Consider the following 17068-nt stretch of genomic DNA (forward strand, 5'->3'; position numbering starts at 1 on the left):
AGATCTGAGGGGGGGCATTGCCCCTCCACCCCCCGCTTCTCTCTTTCCCCCTTCGACTTACAGGACTATATTGGCACCGAAAAACAGGAATCATGCATTCAAACTGTATTCAGAGGTACAGAAAACAAACAGGCAAAATTAATAGAAGACAACAGTTATAAATGCACTTTACACCTTGAAGAAAACGAGACAAATAAGTGTGAATTTTTGTGCTAAAGATCGCAAGATACTCTAATAGAGCAATCATTACTCTAATAGTGGCAAATTATTACAATACTACTTTATGTTTAGTACGCTTTACTATCAAACAGGTTTACAATACCTAACTAATTTTATATACTTTGCAAAGCATACATTTTGTTAGCCAAACAGCTTCCTAATTCAAACCTACACTGTAAAAAATAAAATGAAGTGTGTCCTATATACTCACCAAAATGTCACAATATACACACCAATATGTCAATTGGTATGTATATTGTGACATATTGGTGTGCAGGACACACTTTATATTTTACAGTGTAGGAGGCCTAATTTTAATTTTTTTCTCAGAAGATAGAGTCTTAGTAAGTGTATGCCATCTATGCAGCTGTACCAGACAAAGTTATATAACTTGTGTACTATAGAGTTCCATTCTTCTCCAATTAGTGGATTTTATCCCATAACTTCTTGCTCCCACCTTCCCCAACAGTTTCTCCTAGATCCGCCCATGTAGCACATTTGCACGTATACTCTTTTAGAGTCCTACAATTATTATAATAATAGTTACTGCTCTATCTACTGGTGGTGTAGATTTTTAAAGATCATTTTGTTGTAGCAAGTAGTGCAGAAAAATTAAGACACGCTCAATCAGCCAACTATGGGACACTTGCAGTAGTTATGAGACATTTATTCTGGAGACACTAAAATGTAGTTTACTGCATCAAATAAGGAAGAAAACAATATTTTCAGCTCACCACAATTGCTAAGCCACGCCCCTTTAATGTGTATAATCTTTGCTGCAAAGAGAAGTTTGTGAACCATAATCAAATATTTGAAATTAATTAACTAATGGCATTCGTTTCTTACATTTTAATGCTATAGGCCTTGATGATGTATTATATAGCCGATATTTTTACAGCACACAAACAATTGTCAATAACAAGAAAATCAGCAATGTGTTCCCTAATACCTGATGTCTCATAATACCAGCACCTACTCTTCTACTGTATGTTCAGCTATATGACTGCTCTGTTCGATGTTCTGCTGGTTAGAGTACCTTGATCTTTCAATAGATGAATTTCATAATAAGGAATTTTAAACTGTTGCCTCTAGCAACCTGAATTTTACATTTTTTGTAGGTGTGAATGTCAAAAGTAGCATCTCCAATGTTTAAAAGAATAGCATATAATAGGTCATTATATATGACATTTTAAAGTTTGCAGTTTCCCCATACATTATCTATGGGAGGGGGTAACAGTTGCCCCTTCTGGGCGACAATGTATGGGAAAACCACAAAATTAATATCAAAATGTCATATTTATCTCATGATCTATAAACTCTATCATTTGGATAGGTTAATTCTGAGATTAACACCTACAAATTGAGAAATGACATTAATTGAATTTATTGTTTTCCCACACATTATTTATGTGAGTGCCTCTCATAGACAAATGTATGAAAAACGACAAACTTTAAAATGTTATATCTCATAACCTATATACGCTATCCTTTTAAAATTCGGAGATGTTACTATAGACATTTACCCCTACAAATATTGTAAAATTCAGGTTGCTAGGTACAACTTTTGTTATTATGAAATTCATTCATTGAGCGAGGTTTCAAGAAACCCCCAGTGAAGCTGTTCCTGACAAACCAGCATTTGTTGTATTAAGGTCATATTACAGGCAAATAACTAGTAAAGTAAAGCACTAATAACAATAACAACAAAGCAGATAAAAACCGCAAAATAAGCAAACCCGCGAAACTTACCATCGCAAATATTTTAGCAGATAAGCGCCCGCGCTTAATGCCTGTCACCCGTGAGGGGGTGGTTCTGTTAGGCGCAATCTATGAATTTGCGCAGTTTATAAATTACGCTGCGCATTTTGTGAATTCATAAAATGCGCAATAATTTATAAATTGTGCACTGAGCAGCGGCGGAGGAAGTAGTTGATATGAGGGGGGGCTCCGCTGAGCTGACCCAGACTTATTTCTATAGTTTGGTAAGGTGAGATCAAAAAAAAAAAAAAGGTCACAACCAACTGACAAGAGCTTTCCACCTCACCAGCTACCATTTCTAGCTGATAAACTACATAAAAATCCTTACATAGCTCGCTACACACTGACTACTTTATTAGAGTGACTGCTCTATTAGAGTATCTCGATCTTTATCACGGTTTTCAGCCCCACTCCAAGAAAGATAATTTCGGTGTGATATCATTCTGAGGGGTAGCTTTAGCCCCCTAGCCCCCCCCCCCCCCCCCCCTTTCCGCCGCCTATGGCACTGAGTTGTCCGGCTCGGCTGACATGGCGGTTGTTGACCTACCGTCGTTCTAAGTGTTAGATCACGAGATTTCCTCGTGCAGTGCATGCGAGGTGTGAGTTTCTCTCGGGAGTTTGTAGTTGGAGATACAGTGTCGAAAGAAGTCACATGCAGAGAGCGAGACAAAGAGATACTGAAAAGTTCTGTAGAGGAAAATATCTTGATCCCAATCACACATCCAAAAGTAAAACAGTAACGGAGGAGAAGGCGCAGAAGATAACAGACGTTTTGAATGGCTGGAACAGAAGCTTGCCGGATTTTTTTTGTTAAACTACCCAGAGCTGAAGTTGGAAGATGTTCTATGTTTACTTGCCAAACAAAGGGTAAGAATCCATCATGTTTGTGCCTGCCAGCTTCACAAACTCTTCAGAATGAGAATGACAAAACTGTATTTGGCCACCATTGTTTATAGTAACAACAGTTGATGACTTATTAGAGCATGTGCACTCAACTGAAAATGGACATGTGCATGGGCAACAAGAAAATACTCGCAGAGGTATGGAAGTATATAGTGAATTATGTATGCTATCATATTCTCAAGCATCACAAAAAATTAATAGCCACTGACTAGTCATAAGACTCTGGACGTGGTTGTGGAGATGAGTAGTTAATTATATTCTATACTGAAGAAGTCTGGTTCCCAATTCTGTAATAATGCCAAGCTGTTAATTGTGAAGGACATGCAAGTCAGGGTGGATTTTAGCTGATACTTTTGGCAAGACAGATCAAACCTTCATGATCCCCATAGGCATATCAACTAGTGTTCTGTGATACAGTAGCGTAAGTTGCCAATTATTGGCACCATTTCATCACGCAATTGTAATCCTTTAATTCAGTGGCGTACGAACATCCAGTTTGAACCATTTAACAGAGCAGTCCTTCGTCTCTTAGCACACAAAATTTTAATTATCTCACGTGAGTGAACGTCTTGTTATGAGGAAAATCGCAATGCCTATCGTGTGCCAATTATCAGCATGGGGTACCTATTATCGACAACTGTACTTCCCTGATTGATCAATTATCAGCAAAATGTGCGATTTTGTGTGTAACTTCATGATTGCTTGTTGGTTCTTTGTGAAATTTTTGTGGGAGGTGCAGTCCTTGGAAAACTCCGTTTCACAGACGTTTTACGAAGATATGGTCAGCCGTTCGAGAGATATTCAGGTTAGACTTAAAAGCATACTGGTTTCCAATACAAAATTATTTTTACGCAATTCCATGCTTAACCAGAATGGCTTGTATAGCGCTTTAACAACATAAGCACCGAATGGAAACGATTCTAAGAAATGTTTTAGAGGATATAACAGCCCATTATGGAACTTGGTAGCCTCCATATACCTATAGTTTACAAGTGCCGATAATTGGTACCTGCCAATAATTGGCGACTTATGCTACATTTTGTGTATCACGTATCACCATCAAAAAATTGGTTGATACAAAACTGTATCATGATACTATAATGAAGTGGTCATGGCTATAGTAATGACTGTGGTACTAGCTAGCATAATAGCTAATAGTTGTAACAATATCCACTTTATCTGTACCGACACTGATTCTGCATTCACTGTGTATGAGAATGTCAATAAATTATATAGATGACAGTTAGCTTGTGTGTTCTGATACGATCTTTTAGCATTGAAAAAAAAAACAGAGACCTGTTGTTACAAAGCACATCTCTACCTGGATACCTATGGTCTATTACACTATCCAGCTACCACAAACATTATAATGCATGCTTCCACAAAGGCTTGTCCAGATTACTCTGCATTTTGATGAGTTGTCAAGATGGCTGGTATATACAGCAGATTGTTTACTGCTTAGAGATGTAGTTCTTTATACTTAAAAGTATAAACAGCTACTGTTTTCAGAAGGCCCCGGGTAAGTATACTTTAGCCATACCAGCAGCACTTAGACACACGTATTTGTATGGCTTCTTGTAACGTCATACTTTATAGCACAGGTAATGGAGAGGCTTTCTATTTGAGTCTGAGAGATCACTGTTACAGTTATAGAGAAATCACTGTCTGTTCTACTAGAAAACTTCGATATATTGATATCAGTTTTCTAAGTGCGGTATCATATTGTGATACTTATTTGCTGTATCGATATATTGCTGTATTGATATGTATTGCAGATCCTAATTTATGGAGTCCACCTATCAATTTTCTGATATATTAGTTTGTAAAAAGATTGAGACTGAGACACTCTAATAGAACAATCACTTGTTCTAGAGCAGTCAGTAAGTGATCTCAGAAGGCTAAAATTTCTGTAGGGGCATGCATCACATTCTGTGTACCATTAAGTAAACATGTGCACATTTGTTCATGTGGTGGTAAAATGTATCTATCTTCTTGGTGAATAGTTGGATTACTTTAGTTGTATGGGTGAATTGGTGAATTTCTTTTCATTGTCTGTTGTGCCAATGAGTTATGGTGTGTCATGCGCATTAACAGATAATGTTTGTTTATTTAGAATCATTGGATGACTATTGTCATTCTTGGTGAATGATTAGTTTGGATGATGATAGAATTGATTGGTGAGGTCTAGTTATGTAAACGAATTGTGTATTCATGTGTGGACTCCATGCATAGGTCAGGTGCAATAGTTGCTCATTGGGGTACCATGAACGGTCTTTAGGAAGACATGTGGTTACAGCCAGGCAAGATGAAAATGGATATAACTTTTCTGGGGCTTGCTGTTCATCAAATGGAGCTGCACCTTTGTAACTCATGTATTGGAGTATAGTGATGTGTGTCACACAACATACCTGATTCCAAACACTATATGTTTGCACTAATAACTGTATCACACAGAGGTGGCATTTTGTAACCGCATGTTGTGTTACATCTGCACGCATGGGATAATGTGAGAGTGAAACTATAAGTACATGTACCATTTGGACTGGACATCAGAGACATGATGTTGGACACGAGTTACAATGCACCAAACCTTATGTGTTGATACACGTTTCATTACTGGTGCAGCATATGAGCTGTGTTGGTATGTGCTGGACAACTGCTACAAAAAGTATAGTGACAGGCTGGACTCGGTAGTCCCTGTGCCCATGAAAGCTAACCTACATTGAGAGATATCAACAGATGAACCTGCTACCACAAATGCTGTAGTACGCAGAGGGCAGCAGAGAGAAAGACAGTGTGTACCTTATCCAGGTCAGCTGCAGAGTACGCAGGGAGAGATACCCAATATAGAAAACGGAAACTAATGCGTCACGGAGATCTTGACCCATGCATGTTCCTTGTAGTAAAACATATATTATATTTATTACTGTGCAGCAATCAAAAGATTATAACACACAGGTGTGATCATAAAAGTTATTACAAAACTCATTAGGGGTAGAGGAATTAATTACATCAGCAGGGAGCTGGTTCCTTAATTTGATGGTTGATGGGAAAAAGGAAGATTTGTATGTATCAATTAGAGTCATTGGTTGGTGATAGTAGCCACTCCTTAAACTTGAAAGTTTATGGGTAAGATCATCTGTAGGCACAACATAGCTATATAGAGGGCTTATTATACCTCCCTGAAAGCAGCCATGGTAGCTACACACTTGAATCGGCCAAGAACGTAACGGCGGTACACTGAATGGACCAGAACCCAGGGAGTTCACAAAATGCGCAGCTCTTACATGTCTTACGGTAGTTCACAAATTGCGCAATAATTCAGTATAAATTGTTGCGCATTTTATGAATTCCACAAAATGCGCAGCGCAATTTATAAACTGCGCAAATTCACAGATTGCGGCTAACATTTCTACCATAGATCCCGCCATAGATTGGGTGTGTTCTACGAGTCGAGGGGTTGCGAGTGACCAATGTGACTCACCGTGCAATGCATTGATCTCTTTTGTTGCCCTTGACTACGTAGTGAGGACACTAAGTATGGAATGTCATTGTGGCGGTAAGTTACATTGCAGATGATGACATACCGTATATAGCCTAAATATTTCGAGGGGGAAAATTTTCGTTGGTTGACATGTTTAGACTTCCATATAGTCCAGTGTTTATTCTAGGATTTCTCCTTTGGGGGTGAATCAGGAATTTGGGGGGTGACCTGGTGAAAGTCTATGAGATAACTAGCTACAAGTTCACAGCTATGCAAAAGAGTTGAATTGTTCCAAACTAGTTGTATTGTATCATGAGTGTTATTTTTGTGATTCAGATTCTATGGTCTGTAGGGCTTAATGCATGATTGTAGAAATGATGACATAATGATGCAATATACGGCAACCATGCACCTCATGTGAATTATTTTATTAGTATAGTGTACTGTGTATATATTGAATCACATTGTATTGAGCATAATTGTATGATACCACTATTTATATAACAAAACAAGGAAAATTTTAAAATCAGGCTTTCCGAAATTGGCATTTTGTTGGCTGTAAACATGCCATTTTGAAAGTAAACTAACCTAGAAATTTTTAAAATGAGATTGAATTTAAGGACAATTTTGAGAGCTTAGCGTGCTATTTATAGAAAACAATGTAAGCTTAGGCTCTCAGATATTGAATAGCCATCACTTTATGTAGGAATTTTTTGATAGCAGTATATGTACCTTTGGAGATTTAAACCTGCAAGCATATGCATGCATTGTAAGGAATTTCTAACCTGGGAAAATTTTACATATTAAACACTCTGAGACTAAAATCTAACACTTTTGATAGTTTTGTGTGCTATTTTAAACAAGCTTAACTAAAGCATAGTGCAGTAGTCACTTACACTTTTAGGGAGTGAGTCTGTGATTTTAGGGGGGGAAAGTTTCCCCCTAACAGCCCTAGAATAAACACTGATATAGTCTAACACATTTTGGGAGTGTTTGCAAATCCGCGAAATTGTATTTTTAGCAACATTGCTCAACCTCGAAATATTCAAAGCTATACGGTATAGCAGGGGCGGATCCAGGATGAAAAGGGGAGGGGCACAAACAGACTAAGTTGTAGTTGGTTGGGGAGAGCACATTGTCTTATTATTTTTGAAGCAGCAAATAATCGCATCTTTGTAGTAGTGTCTCACTATTGAAATTTGTCATTTTGGCCTTTGCAGACGGCTGTGAAGTCTTGAAAGCTGTTTAAAAGGCTATAAATGTCTTAATACCAGCAACACGATAATTAATTTAAGAGGCATTTAGTACGTACAAAGGTACTGGATGACAATTTGACAGTTGCTTGGTAGTTTGACTTTGGTTTTAGGTGAGTTTGCATGCAATAATAATGCATCATAGTATTTTTGATGAGTTGTATAAATTCTAGGCCTGACAAGGTTTAATATTTCAATCAAAAGAATCATTCAGTCATGGCTCCTCCACAAAGGGAAGGGGTGGCATTTTCCCCAAAAGCCCCATCCTGGATCTGCCATTGTATAGGGTAGATGCTGGTATTACGGGACTGCGGGGGATACTAAATGATATCGTTATCGTGTTCAGTTATATCAGCATGTTAGAAGACTTTCAATGATTGTCTGAGTATGCAGTAAAGAACTATGATATGAAGTGTATACAAAGTCAACTAATTTGTTTCTACAGAGTCCCTGCTACCCTTTCCATATGATTTACAATAATCAACTTACAAGCACAGTGTCTCGTTATTTCCCCATATGTCTCATAATACACTGACACATCTATAGTGTTCCAGAAAAATCAGAGGCCATACAGACCACCACATGGTAGGACAATTTTTGAAATTTTAGGATAATATAGTTTATGGGTACGCCTTTCCCTATTAGTACAGTGAAACCTCATTAATAGGGCCAGCTCTCGGACCAAAAAATTTGACGTTAATAAAAAAGTGGCCTTATATCGATGAGGTCATAAAGTACTGTTTAGCTATGTTTAGAAGTGGCCACTATAACGAGGTGGTTTTATTAAAGAGGTACTGCTAAGTGAGGGTTTCACTGTAGTGTGAAATACCAGGGTTACGGTTATAGGTGACAACAATGCTTTCAAGTAAAGTGTCTCATAACCACCACCACTAGTACTGAAATTTTGAGGAGAGAAAGGGAATATTTTTTGCTAATTTCAAAGTTTTGGGGGCTAACAGTGAAAATTTCCTTGACCTCCATATATTACATTTGAGATTGTTTGATCACTTCTTAGGTTATACGGACATATAAAGGGACACTTATCTCATATTAGTTATAGGTAGAGGTCCGACCATTTTGTACGTATACTGCCCTGATTCCTGAATTTTCTAAATAGTGTATAGAATGCAGTAGGCTGTATGACATTTTTTAGAACATGACACACGGCAGTGGCGTAACTAGACTTGTACCGACACCAGGGCCCAGTGTAATAAGTTGAAGTCGTATTCACAAGTAAAGCTATTAAAGCAGCTGAATTATCGAAGCGATAATTATTTTTAGAGGCTCTTATACCGATAACCTGGAAGTTTGAAGTGATCTCACAATAACAAAGGTAATATAGCTGTTTTGCAGCCAAAAAAGTGTGCTGTTGTCAAGGTCTCGATCGATTATTCGGTGAAATAGTCTTTTCTACTACTCTATTGCTAATTCCGTGGGCGTGACTTGATTGCTGACACCCGGGCCTGGGCCCGGGTAGGCCCGGGTTTAGTTACGCCACTGACACATGGGCCTATTATCAGACACCATATTAGTAAGTAAATTATTTCAGTACAGATTATGATATTAAATAGCTCCAAAATTGGTAGAGAAACATTGTGGACAGTCAAAAAAATTGTTTAGTTGACTCAGTTTTAACCAACTTTGTGGTTCAGTGATACTTTATGATGATGATGTGAAGTGATATTGGCTCTCTCTTCCTAAATCTACAAGATTAATCCCATTGAAGAGTTACTGAACCCATAATTGGTACTGTCTTGCAATACCAACATACTCTATGCATGTATCTACAGACTATGTCTATGGTCAGACACAACTAACATCGTTGAGTTAGTCTGGTACATTACAAGACACTTTTATTGGGGCTTATCAATAATTATTACAGATTAAAGCATTTGTCTTCCAGCATGGGTGCATGCTTATAATCTCTAAATGATAAGCCTCAGCACGGCAAGGGCCTGCAATGTACCATACTTATTGTTGAGTATGGTACTGGATTGTGTACCTAGAACTGAAGTTGCACATAGTAGACATATGACAATTCTGGATTGTAACAATAGCTTGAGCAATAGCTGAGTAGTTAAAAGGTAAATTGGGGAACAATCTAGTAACCCGAAACTGCAGTCGCTTTTAGCTGCAAGCTTGTGCATATACTGTGTGGTGAGTGAATATTTCACCCGATGCACACTAGTTGATACAAGATTGCATCCATTATAGGCAAGTGGGTAGCTCAAGTAAGTAAAAAGATTGAATCTAGCAATTTTTGAAAGTAAACAACTGAAAGTGGAGATGTCACAATGATGCAACAGTACCCAAGGTGGAGTTGAATTTGAAGTGGTTTATACTACTGATCATGAGTAGGTGACACAACCACAATAATAGTGTAACTGAAAATCGTTAGCCCAAGCCAGGTAAAGTAAGCATTGCAGACCCTTAAGCATTGCAAGTAAGCATTGCAGTGCATGTGCATTGCATTGCAGTGCATGTGCATTGCAGACCCTTGCCGTCCTGAGGCTTATCATTTAGAGATTATAAGCACCCATGCTGGAAGACAAATGCTTATAATCTGTAGTGTCTTGTGATGTACCAGACTAACTCAACGATGCATCTTATACTTACTTGTGTCTGACCATAGACATAGTCTGTAGATACATGCATAGAGTATGTTGTTATCGCAAGACAGTACCAATTATGGGTTCAGTAACTCTTCAATGGGATTAATCCTGCAGATTTAGGAAGAGAAAGCCAATATCACTTCACATCATCATCATAAAGTATCACTGAACCACAAAGTTGGTTGGATAATTCACAAGTGTAAATGTACAAAGACATTAAACTGAGTAAACTAACAATTTTTTGACTGTCCACAATGTTTCTCTACCAATTTTGAAGCTATTTAATATCATAATCATTAGTGAGTACCCTTTGAAGTATTCTACATGCAATACAAGTGTTAAAATGGTTACAAAATGACACAAAACTTACAATTTTCATGATGTTCAGCATGTCGACATACCCCATGTCAAGTTTCATCTTCATAATATTATGAGTGCTGATTACAAAATAATTAAGCACGTGACTGTTTGTGGTAGGGTTCTATTAGGGAGATTAGGAGATTTTTTTAAATTATAAAATCCAGGATTCTGGAATGTTTACTTTCAGTTCCTAAATTCAGTACTAGCTATATAAGTATGAACATAAAACCTCACGGGTCTCATTGATTTGTGAAGTTTTGCATGCTTTTATGCTTATAACTGAATAAAAGTATGTATGTGGCAAAGTAGTTACTTGTGAAAGTAATTCACCACACAGGTAGTACTACACACAGGATACAATTTCCTTGCCCATGGTATTCCCTACTAACTAACAAATGTAAGGCAGTCCATGTCAGTGCTAAAAACATAAAGGTTAGTGGATAGAAAACTTGCCATGTGCATAAAAATGGTACACAAAAACTTGTGAGGGAAGTAGTTGAACCTTGAGCAAGAATCAAGCTCAGGTTGGTTAATAGCTTGCATACATGATGTTAAAAGTTTGATGTGCAAACCAGAGACCATGTGTACATGGTTTTAACAGGAATGTGGTATGAATTATCCTCTACGCGAATGCTCTCAATATGCTGTATAGAATGAAATAAGTGCATAGCAATTTACTGCAGAAATCTATTGTGTTGCCAGAGGATAAGTACTTCCACATAATTAATGAAAAAGTCTTGGTTACACATTGTATCACTTCATTTTAGATTTGCAAACAAGGTGTGAATTAAGACAATTAGTTCACTTTGTCGATGATGTTTCATCCTTCTGGAAAGAGCTTGCACTTAGTTTGGGAATTTCAATGGCTAAAGTTACCACAATTGATAGAGATTGTGACAGATTGAAAGAGAAGTGCTATGAGATGTTTCAGACTTGGGTTCAGCAAACAGCCAATCCTTGTTGGTGTCAAATTATAGGTGCTCTTGAAAGTGTTGAATTGTTCCAGCTTGCAATGAAAATTAAATGCAAATATTTGAATACAGGTAAGCACCGTGAGCTCTACATTGTATCTGGTTCTGCTTGATAATATGGTGTGGGGTTTTATTACATAAAAGCACATTTATGATGTGATGTATGACAGTTGGCATTTGTCCACATCACACACACACACACACACATACATGCACGCAAGCACGCACGCACGTACACATACACTCACAAACATTCACACTTGCAAATATATAACTACATACGTACATAAACACCTCAAAAGTAGTCAACAATGGGTGACTGCTTTATCACATTTACCACTAAAGCTTGGCTGAATAACACTAATATCTTGCATCATGGATTTTGCTGTCAAATGAGAAACCATATTGCTTGAAAGTTTTAAAAGTTGTCTCTTTCTATAGTAGATCTATGGGAAGCCTAAAATCTTTAAATGTTTTAAGTAACATATGAAATATAAATTGGGTATATATATATGCCCCTGAACTCACACTTCACTGCACACATGTACAGAATCCTGGCAATACTGATGCAAAAGAATATCAGTTATTTTTGTATAATCAAGGTCTATTTCCTATAGTTGCTAGTAGCACCAAAGTTTATAATACCCTCTGTGGGTGCTGTGTGATTGCATGCATTCAGTGTGTGTGTGTGTGTTTGTGCGTGTGTGTGTATGCCAATAATATACTTGGTGCTATGTTTTTGTCACAATCACACATGCCAATATGTCATACAAATCCAACCTTCACTGTTTGTGGTCTTTGTAGAGGAAAAACAGCATTATGATGTTGATGAAAATGAATATGATAATATAAAATATTTGCAAGCCAAGGAAATCACAAGATTAAAGGGGAAATTTGCTACCATGGTGGCAAACGTGCAAGACATCATTTACAATCAACAATGTGATATTCAGCAGATGATTCTGAAATTATGTGTGGCAGATGAAAAAAACCTCACAGTATTTTCAACCGATGAAGCATTTACAAAAATAACTACGACAATAAAAATGTTCCACCACATTGGGCAGTATATTAGTATCTATGATTATGATCTGTTATCGGCTTTTGTTGTATCTAGTGAATGCGAGGAAGCTGTGCAAGTACTGGAAAATTTTACAGTAGATCTGCATGAGTCAGTTTTGAAAGATCTCAATTTGATGACTGACTGTGGGGAGTTGCTACAACCTGAATGGTTTCCATCTGGTGCTTGCAAATTAGTAATAAAGTATATCGGAGGAAATTGTACCATTAAAGTTAAAAGAATTGTACAAAATATAATTAGAGAAAGATTTCGGTTAATGAAGGGTTCAATCATCTTTAAAGGTGTTGAGGAAGGATGTGTAGCTCTTGTGTATGAAGCATCTGCTGCAGTTAAATCATATTTGTTACAATACAGTCTTGATGATGATGACCTTACTGTCTTGGCTCAGCACAAAATCAAATGTTTGATGATTGATGATGTTATTTTACCATGCTGTGGCAAGGTTTGTTGTTTAAACATTAAGTAAATTTATAAATACCATACATCAGAAAACTAAATGCAAAGTGAAATATTCAGTGTCTTTGGTAATGCAGATGCATTGCTGACATAATATACACATTATGCATCTTGGCAGGCTATTTCTACATTATCAGGTCATAACTATTGTGGGGTTCTTAGTACATCTTTTGGAACTTTTTGATATCTTTTGGAACTGCATGCACATGCTGGTTGCAAACATCTAAGATTCAATGGTGTAACAATGCTGAGTATAGTGCTTTCACATGATCATATAGCAGTGGCGGATACAGAGGGGATTGCAATGGTTTCAGCTGAAACACCCTCTGAAAATAGTGCTTGCCCCAAATTTATTGACAACCCATTGTGTGGGTGATAAAATCACCACAAGTTATGCATAGTAGGACTTTCTACTGGCAAAACTTCATACTTTTGCCTTTGAAATCACAATTACGGCATTCAATAGCAAGTTGTGACCTTTGTTTTTTTGTCTTCGGCTTACAGCTAGGCTCAAGTTGAGTGGAATCTGAAACTCCCTCTGAAAATTTCTAGATCCGCCACTGTATAGCTGTCACAGAGTGCATGTAAAAATTATATCCTCTCTATATATTCATTGTACGTAGTTACATAGCGTTGATGATGAGAAACAGCTTGAATTAAGGGATGAGTTCAGTTCATTGCTTTCACCACCAACTGATACATCTATTCCATATATGGTGGGAGTTGACTCATCAAGGTCAGTGTACATGAGTGTTACCTACGTTAGTATAAATGACATATAAAGATCAATCCAAGTATGGACCACCAAATGTACTTAACTGTTTGTACTATACACCAATTTATCCTTGTTACCATGCATATACACATGATGGATCTAATCTGTCATGCAGTACCCTCTGTAGTAGTACACAACATTGTGATGAGCAATGATTCAGTCTGATTAATTTGCCAACTCTTGTTATAGTAGCCATATTGCAAAATTAATAATCCTGTTGCAAGTCACGGCTCACCTGATGGTGCAGAAATGCCAGAGAACCTCATACAATGCTCCTTCAATTATCTGGACTTCTGGTTATCTGAACAGTAGAAATGACTGCTCTATTAGAGTGTTTTGTCTAAGATAGATGTATTTGAACATGGCTCTGTATATAAATGAATGGCTTTGATTATCTGAACTTTTTGATATTCTGAACATGTCTTGGTCCCAAGGGGTCAGATAATCAAGGGAGCATTGTATAAGTATTAGCACTATCTGCATGTGTGTAGGGCCGTGTCATTTTTTATTGCAATGACATTACAGAAAAGTTTTACAAGAATGTATAAGTTTTCCACAAAGTAAACTTTGATAAATTTCTCCCTTGAATATGGTGATCAAGTTTTATTAAACAAAGAATAATAGTTACCTTTGTTATTGGTACAGGTCTGATGACATAGATCAGTCAGAGGGAGCTCCTACCACACCATTGACAAAAACGAACATCATTAAGCTAAGTACCACAGATAAAAGATCACTACCAGTCTACTCTTTTTCAGTAAGTTTTATATATCTTTCGCTATTTCCAGTGCCCAGTATCAAAATTCACATATCCTAATATAAATACACTCATGAAACATGCCAGCAGTTTCCCACACATGTAGGTTATTAACCCATGTGACACATATTAGTTATGCCACGTGCACTCCTGCTTTGCCCGATATAATTTATACACAATTGCACTCGGGCCTGCAGCCCTTGTGCTCGTGTGTATATATATCAGGAAAAGCACTCGTACCCATGGTATAACTATTACATGTACATATACTTAGTAGTTATACCATGGCCATGAGGGATTTGCCTGATATAATTATATTCCCAAGCCCTTGCTTGGGCATATATATCAGGCAAATCCCAAGTGGCCATGGTATAAGTAATGTATATATACCACTTTGACACCTCAGATCAAAGGAAAGTACAGGGTTATATTTCCCTGACCACAGGCTGATATTGATATCTAGATATCACTTACCATATATGGTATAACTTCACACATTCTGCGAAATCCTTATCTAAATGGTAAACAAGTCTCTAATAACAAGCACCTAAATCATAGATATTACAGTAGATGGTACTATAATATCTATGCCAAGAATTATTCACCTAAGCAAGGAGATGAAATTTTCCGTGAGCTCTTGTCTGCTTCATGGATAACTTACTAATTGCGAGTAGATGGACGTGGCACCACTAAAGAGTCTAAAACGTCTGATCCATCAAGGATTTCAACTAATTTCAATCTTAAACAGGTGCTGTTTCACTATAAATTACTATCTATAATCGTTTCATCTAGTGGGGTCTAAATATAACATGATTACTTGGGATATGACAAAAATATATGCACGGGTGCCCTATACACACTCGTGTGTATATTTTTGTCATATCTCTCGTAACCGTGTTATAACTATTATAACAATGTTTGTGGTTTAAAGCTATTGTGATATGTGCAATTAAACTTATGCATACCAAAACTAGATAAGCATGCCTGTGGATCGTGATTACAAAATATTTATTATTATACAGGTACACTTTGTGAAGCACTGGACTGCTCTATTAGAGTATTTGAACATTCTATTAGTGTGGCTATCTCAACATTAATTTTAGACTCTAAAGAAGATTTCTATAGTTCCTCGATTCCTTTCTTTCTGCTGCCTATAGTGTGTTTCATACTAGAGCTGGTAATTGGCTTATAGACTTCTGTAAAATTCTGTTTTCTAAAGTATGTTTTCACCATTAATTATTGGTCAACCTCGTTAATAGGGCCATCTTTGGGACCCACAATAAGTACTAGTGAGGTGGCCTTATTAATGAAAACCTTATTAATCTGGCTATAAACAAAGTGGCCTTATTATCGAGGTTTTCAACAAATCAACACCTGGCTATAGTTGCTGTAACAGCCATATATATGTATATAGGGTATACTACAGGTTTCATCATAATGCACAGATAGGATTATTCATTACCTGAGGCATTGGCATAGCTTTTGGCAGCAGCAACTTTTACAGTGATATTGAGCTGGCCCCTTTATTAAGGGAATATTGGTAACTTATAGTATGTACTGGATCCTGAAAAACAGCTAAAAATTAAAAGTTGATTTTTCTCAAGAAAGTTAACATTTCAGCCAACCAGATGATTAGTGGTGACAGCAAAGGTGTCAACACAGACATGTACGGTTTGGCTACATTACAAGTTCGGAAAAGAACACAACACTTTATGGCTTCCCATAGGAAATGTATGGTGCGTTGTGTCAGACATTTGAACGAAAAGATTTTGGATTTTTTTAGTGGGTCAAGCAGTGCTACAAATGAGCTAAATTTAATTATCATGGGAAATTGCATCCACAAGTTATTATAATATGTTTTTGAGGATCCATACATACTATTTTTTATAGTGCTGATCAAACAGAATGCTATAATTAGGAGCTTGTAAGCATTACAAATGCTGTAATTGTAGTGCTGTACACACCATTGTAAGATTTTGTGTATATTTATGCAAATGATAAGATGGTTAACTACAACTTACAGTGGAACCTCAGTTATCCGGATTCTTGGTTAACCGAACTATGGAAGTAACTGCTCTACTATAGTGACTGTTCTATTAGGGTAGTCGATAATACTGAAAATGTATATAGTTTCAGAGATACAGACTTATAGACCACCCCTGGTCCCACAGGGTTCAGATAATTGAGGTTCCACTGTACTTGGAAATTACACTGAAACCTGGTCTGTGTGCTTTTCATTTTGATGTGAAAGGTCCCCTTCATTGTTGAAGACCATTGCTGCTTGGTTGATTGGTAACGGCTCATTATCAAGCTGTGAAGGAAACATTAGGGCACTCGAATGATTGCTGTGTGGTTTAATAGCAGATGTGGTCACAATGCATATGTAACAACATCCAGTATTAATCCCAATAACTAATTCATAACCAGTGGAAATATAAA

General features: G+C 37.1%; 1 protein-coding gene across 1 annotated transcript; it reads left to right on the plus strand.

Annotated features, from left to right (window-relative positions):
* Positions 1 to 6302: 6302 nt before the first annotated feature.
* LOC136251802 (uncharacterized) lies at positions 6303 to 14694 on the plus strand. The gene is made up of 5 exons (XM_066044208.1): positions 6303 to 6439; positions 11357 to 11632; positions 12365 to 13083; positions 13721 to 13833; positions 14518 to 14694. The coding sequence occupies exons 1-5, from the start codon at positions 6421 to 6423 to the stop codon at positions 14687 to 14689; spliced, it is 1299 nt and encodes a 432-aa protein (XP_065900280.1). The 5' UTR covers positions 6303 to 6420; the 3' UTR covers positions 14690 to 14694.
* Positions 14695 to 17068: the final 2374 nt, after the last annotated feature.

This window comes from Dysidea avara, chromosome 3 (assembly GCF_963678975.1).
Source record: "Dysidea avara chromosome 3, odDysAvar1.4, whole genome shotgun sequence".
Lineage (NCBI taxonomy): Eukaryota > Metazoa > Porifera > Demospongiae > Dictyoceratida > Dysideidae > Dysidea > Dysidea avara.

Excerpts from the sequence above, each read along its gene's own strand:
- LOC136251802 (XM_066044208.1), top strand. Across the intron at positions 13,084-13,720 it reads TTTTACCATGCTGTGGCAAG|TTACATAGCGTTGATGATGA; the intron begins GTTTGTTGTTTA and ends CATTGTACGTAG. Across the intron at positions 13,834-14,517 it reads GTGGGAGTTGACTCATCAAG|GTCTGATGACATAGATCAGT; the intron begins GTCAGTGTACAT and ends TTATTGGTACAG.